At 41.5% G+C, this 6,301-nt stretch overlaps 1 protein-coding gene across 2 annotated transcripts; it reads left to right on the forward strand.

Annotated features, from left to right (window-relative positions):
* Positions 1 to 1,988: 1,988 nt before the first annotated feature.
* On the forward strand, positions 1,989 to 6,047 carry LOC120441886 (gastrula zinc finger protein XlCGF26.1-like). Of its 2 annotated transcripts, none has more exons than XM_039617372.1 (3): positions 1,989 to 2,147; positions 2,438 to 2,623; positions 3,777 to 6,047. In XM_039617372.1, exon 3 carries the CDS (start codon positions 3,812 to 3,814, stop codon positions 5,096 to 5,098), a length of 1,287 nt encoding a protein of 428 aa, XP_039473306.1. In that variant the 5' UTR covers positions 1,989 to 2,147; positions 2,438 to 2,623; positions 3,777 to 3,811; the 3' UTR covers positions 5,099 to 6,047. The 2 variants fall into 2 exon arrangements, with proteins under 2 accessions (XP_039473306.1, XP_039473307.1); XM_039617373.1 differs by lacking the exon at positions 1,989 to 2,147 and adding an exon at positions 2,153 to 2,209.
* The last annotated feature ends 254 nt before the right edge of the window (positions 6,048 to 6,301 follow it).

Here is a 6,301-nt window from a genome sequence, read left to right on the forward strand (position 1 = left end):
AGTCAAAGGAGCTTGGAAAGAAAAGCGTCTGGACTTCTTTGAGTTGCTTGAAGACGTTTCACCTCTCATCCGAGAAGCTTCTTCAGTTCTAAGGTCAAATGGCCGAGAGTCCCAGATTTAAACTCAGTGGGAGTATCCCCCCAAGGAGGGACAAAGGACCCCCTGGTGATCCTCTAATCACATGCGCCAAGGTGTGAAAGCGGGTGTGGGACCTAATCAGCCAGGGTTTCGGGTGAGCTCATTGTGAAACCTGGCCCCACCTTGTCATGTGAATTCCTGAGGTCAGATGGCCCAGGATGTGAGTGGGCGTAAAGGCGTCTGGGGAAAAAGAAAGACAGACGCAACAACATTGTCATCCCCTATGTAGCCGGTGTATCAGAGAAACTCAGGAGAGTTTTCTCCAAGCACGACATCCCAGTGTACTTCAGACCCAGCAACACACTCAGACACAAACTGGTTCACCCGAAAGACAAAACTCCAAAACACAGACTGAACAACGTGGTGTATGCGGTACAGTGCAGCGAGGAATGCCCAGACCTCTACATTGGAGAGACCAAACAGCCACTTCACAAGCGCATGGCACAACATAGAAGAGCCACCTCCACAGGACAAGACTCAGCAGTCCACCTGCATCTCAAGGATAAAGGTCACTCTTTCGAGGATGCCAATGTTCACATTTTGGACAGAGAGGACAGATGGTTTGAAAGAGGAGTGAAAGAGGCCATCTATGTCCACTGTGAGCGACCATCTTTGAACAGAGGCGGTGGTTTACGACACCAACTGTCTGCCATCTATAATCCAGTTTTGAGTTCCCTCCCAGACGCCTTAATGCCCACTCACATCCTGGGCCATCTGACCTCAGGAATTCACATGACAAGGTGGGGCCAGGTTTCACAATGAGCTCACCCGAAACCCTGGCTGATTAGGTCCCACACCCGCTTTCACACCTTGGCGCATGTGATTAGAGGATCACCAGGGGTCCTTTGTCCCTCCTTGGGGATACTCCCACTGGGTTTAAATCTGGGACTCTCGGCCATTTGACCTTAGAACTGAAGAAGCTTCGGATGAGAGGTGAAACGTCTTCAAGCAACTCAAAGAAGTCCAGACGCTTTTCTTTCCAAGCTCCTTTGACCAGTATGGATATCCAATCTTGAGGAACGGAGAGGCAAGAGCAGTGAAAAATAAGGAGAAGGCAAATGTGTTGGCAAAACTTTTGTTAAAATCCACAGTTCAGGCAATATTAGAGAAGCAGGGCGAAGAGGAAGAGAAATGCCATCATAGAGAATAGGGATTTACTGAAACAGACAGAAGATACAGATGATTTATTAAATCACCTTAAAAATGAGGTTGTGGTTGTTCCCATACATGAACCAGGAAAGGATGATACAAATCCAGGAAATTACAGACTCATAGCTTTAACATCTGACATCTTTAAAATCACGGAGCCGAATAATAAATGACAAATTAATGTATTACATGGAAAATAAAGGATAAATATCTAAACATTAAAGTGGTTTCAGAAGAGGAGGAATACAATGGATAAAGAAAGGAGGAGACGATGCTTGTAATAACATTCAAAGGAGAGCAGGAGAAATGAGAAGCACAATTTGGAGTAGGAGCGAGGAGGTGGTCATGTCTAGAATAAGGTTTGGACATACTGGTTTGAACACAAAACTATTCATGACAGGGAAACATGATGCAGGGAAACGTGATTACTGCAGAGAAGGGTGAACTATAGAACATGTTAGATTACACTGTCAGAAATATCAGGTGGAGAGAAGGTAACTGATCCAAAACCTCAGTAACATAAAAATGAAACTGGATCTTATTGATTTACTGCAAAAGGACTCAAGACGTGAGTTTTATCAGGTCCTATTCCACTTTTTAAAACAGAGTAAGCATTTGGGGAGGGCTTGAGGGTCGACACTCCATACCAGTTGGTGGCGGTACCGCACCATTTTACTGTTTGCAAACCACCAATAAAACTTAAGAAGAAGAAGAAGAAGAATGTGTTAGTACCTTGGACTTTTCTGTGTCTTATCGCAGTTTTAAAAATTGGTACTTTTTGAAGAACCCACATCAAAGTATTGTGTTAAATCCAATTTATGAAGCAGTAGGTGCATGGCATGGTCGTTGCTTGTTGTCAGGTATGTATTGCAGCTGCGAAGACGAACGTACGTTCTCCTGTTAGGTTACAGCTGGTAGGAAGGTGCGTTCAGTGTGTCTTTGTAATTTTAAGTTTCCATGTCAAACGAGATAAAACAGTTATTTCTGGACGCTCAATTGTTTGCTGAGTTTGGTAACAATGTGTTTTTGTAAACCATGTGATGATTTAAGTCATTTAATTTTCACAGAATATGTGAGCGAGGCTAAAAGAGCAATATTTTTATGTTTAGTAAACTGACGTCTCTAAATGTAACTGCTTTTATTTTATTAGTTCTGACGAGGACAGCTGAGTGATGTTGTTGGTGAGCTTGGATTAAATCATCTCTAAACAAAGAACTTGTCCTCGTGGTGACTGACTTGGGGAGTGGAGGTCAGTGAGCCCATTGTCTCTGCTGGTCCGACTCCAACTACAAAGCCGGCCCGCTCGCCCCCTCCTGAGTCTGAGAGGAGATCCAGAGTAAGTCAGTTATAACTACATTGGTTGCTTAACTTTATCATTTTCTACAGGGTCTCTCTCTCTTAGCTCATTTTGGTTTGATTTCTGCCTTCTGTTTAGCCTCTCTGTTTGTCTGCCTCAGTACGTCAATGTTTTATCATTTGTTTCCATTCATATGAAGGTGATCTCTCTGGAGTGATCATGACCTCATAAAAAATGCTCTGTTTTCCTTTTCCACTTTTCTTCTTCCATATTCTTTGTGACGCCTTTTCTTGTGTAAGCTGTTAACTGTTGTGATGGAGATTTCTTTATTTTATGTGTTGATCATATGTTTTGACAATATCACTTTAGTAATATCTATAGTACATTTTGTGTGACTTTGTTCTACATACAGGAAAACATCAAATATGTATTTCACAGGTTATTCCACACACACAGATGGGTATTGTGAGTGAGTTGGACTGACACTCCCAGGCACCATGAGACATTAGGCAGATAGTGAGACTCCTTCTCCTTATCTCCAGGGAGGAGGTGTTGAGGTGAAATTATTCGAAGTGCCTCAATTCTATGCTTTATATTAACTAAATGCCATATAACTGTATAGTGTAGTATTAAGTGGACATGGCCCTGCAAAATGAAGGCATTAGACTACGTGTCCTTGGGGGGTAGAATGCTGTAGACTCTCGCCCACGCTTACCTGTGAAAAAGTAGATAACTGGGGACCATCTTCTAGTGGAGATGCATTATAACTCATCTGTGAATTATAATAAAAGGTGTTGATTGCAGCTGACAGTGTCTGCAGACTTTGATAACTGTGTGACACCCTCGTGGTTAATCAGAGGGAAATCTGAGTCAGTGTGCATTTGGTTGTACAGCTCTCACACATACAACCTGAACTGCACATTGTAAGTGTGATGTTCTTCAAATTTGAACAAAGTAAAACTAAAAACTTTGAAGTCACACAAGCCAATATTTTATTCACAAGTTGAACTTTTACTACTTTTATCTCCAAAATGAACTCACTTCAAATATTTACCACAGCATAGCGTCCCCAGGCACCTGAGACGTTTGGCAGATGGTGAAACTGTTTTTCTTTGTGAGGTAAGAGGGGGAACTTGTGGATGAGCTGAAGGTATAGACCTGATGTCACTGTTTGGGTTCTTTGTCATTATAGGAGAAAGAAGTGAAAGCAGGCCGAAACCTCAGCACATGGATGATATCAACCAAAAACATCCAGCACCAGCAAGTAAAGATGAGCCAGCGGCGATCCCTGTGGAAAAGACTTTTCCCGCTATGAAGCAGCCCAGAAGACGCAAGCGCGCCAACAGGGAGGACAGAAGCTTGAGCTGTGATCAGTGTGGGAAGTCTTTTACTCAGATTTGTAACTTGAAATCACATCAGCTGATCCACGCCGGTGTGAAACCATTCAGCTGTGATCAGTGTGGGAAGACCTTTACTCAGAAATATCATTTAAAGGTACATCAGCTGATCCACAGCGGTGTGAAACCATTCAGCTGTGGTGAGTGCGGAAAGTCTTTTATTCAGAGTTACCGCTTAAAAGCACATCAGCTCGTCCACAGTGAAGTTAAACCATTCAGCTGTGATCAATGTGGAAAGACCTTTACTCAGAGATGCAGCTTAAAAACACATCAGCGCCTCCACACTGAATTTAAAGCTTTCAACTGTGATCAGTGTGGAAAGTCTTTTACTCAGAAAGGTCACTTAAAGAGACATCATATGATCCATGTTGGAGGTAAATCATTTGTCTGTGATCAGTGTGGAAAGTCTTTTCAGGATAGAGATCACTTAGAGAAACATCAGGGCGTCCACAGTGAAGTTAAACCTTTCACCTGTGATCAGTGTGGAAATTCTTTTATCGGGATTGATAGGTTAAAAAGACATCAGCTCATCCACAGTGGAGAGAAACCTTTCAGCTGTGATCAGTGTGGAAAGGCTTTTCATTATAAGAGCAACTTAAAAACACATCAGCTCATCCACAGTGGAGAGAAATCTTTCAGCTGTGATCAGTGTGGAAAGTCTTTTGCTTACGTTAGTCACTTAAAAAGACATCAGCTCATCCACTCTGGTGCTAAACAATTTGTATGTGGTGACTGTGGAAAGGCTTTTACTCAAAAGACTGGCTTAAACTCACATCAGCTCATCCACTCTGGTGCTAAACAATTTGTATGTGGTGACTGTGGAAAGGCTTTTATTGAGATTGAAAGCTTAAAATCACATCAGCTCACCCACTCTGGAGTTAAAACATTTGTGTGTGGTCAGTGTGGAAAGTCTTTCTTCCATAACAAACGTCTATTGAGGCATCAAAAGACCCACAAAGTGTCCTCCTGTGAGAAAAGGGGCAGACCAATGGGACATTACCCTGACAGGGTTCATTTGAACACAGTGGGAGAAACAGGGGATCTGAACAAAAGTTCTTCTGGATGCTGCGTCAAACTTAAAAAGCTTGAGATCAGGCTTCACAGAATTCAGCTTTAATTTCCTGAGAAAGTCAGAGCTTCACTATGTCTTTGTAGATCTAGTGAAAACATGAAAGGGTGCAAAAAGAGGCACTGTGGTACTACATGATGAAGTCAGAAGTGACAGAGAAGTATGTGAGCGTGGTTCAGGACATGTATGTGTGGTAGCAGTGACTACCACACATACTTGGGTTGAAGGTGGGGGGAGGATTACATCAATTCTGAGCCCCTTCTTTCTTTTTCAAAGCGAGGGCAATACTCAGGAAAGGATGATGACAATAGAGCTGCAAGACAGGATGGAAAGAAAAAGAGTTTAAGAGAAGATCATCAATGTTGTTAAGCGATCGAGCCGCGATCACAAAATCTTAGCTTATGGAGTTAGTTATCCCAATACAAGTTTAGCAAGTTAAACTTCACTGGCTGTGTCCACAAACAGCATACAGAGCAAACATTACTCCATCATCTGATCACAAGAAAAGCAAAATGTCAGAAGAGTTCACCTTCTGGGTCAAACTGTCAGACCTGTTACTGTTTATTTGGCTGTTCATCGTGAGGTAATTATCAGTGTCAGTGCTGTGCCACTTCTATTGTAACTCACATGAAATGTGTTTTAAATGGGCTCTATTGTCTTACAATATTGTGTGAGTCTGTTTTGCTCAACAAAGACACAACCCCTCCTGCAATGTTTAATGTTACAGCAAAAAAAGGTAAATTGATAAATTTGTGTCATTTTTAAACAGGCAGTATTTAGAAAATTAAATATATTCTTACCCATGTGTAAAGTTTTCAGTGGTCTGTGTTTTCTTACAGGATGTGAGTGTGTTTTGCTCCATGAAGAGACAAACCTACATTTTTTTTATGTTGCAGTAAAAATATTTTTATTGTAAGTCATAAATTTTACTCATTTTCATCCAGGCAGTATGTAAAAGATTAACTGAATCCTATGAAAAATAAAATGTAGAAAGATGTGATGTATCTTTCGATGTTTTTCTGAATATTTACACACTGCTTCAAATTAATTGCAGTATAATTATTTATTTATTTATTCCTCTGTAAGAAACTGACTTGCTCTCCCTTTGTTCTCGTGTACCTAAGTAATTGTGGGTAATATCTTGATGCATGCTCAATCATCCATGTAAGGAAATCCCAGAAGTTGATTCTGTTCATCTGGACGTAGCGTTTTCAGTGGGACAAACGTTTCATCACTCATCCAAGAGACTTC

This window comes from Oreochromis aureus, linkage group 9 (genome assembly GCF_013358895.1).
Source record: "Oreochromis aureus strain Israel breed Guangdong linkage group 9, ZZ_aureus, whole genome shotgun sequence".
Taxonomy (NCBI): domain Eukaryota; kingdom Metazoa; phylum Chordata; class Actinopteri; order Cichliformes; family Cichlidae; genus Oreochromis; species Oreochromis aureus.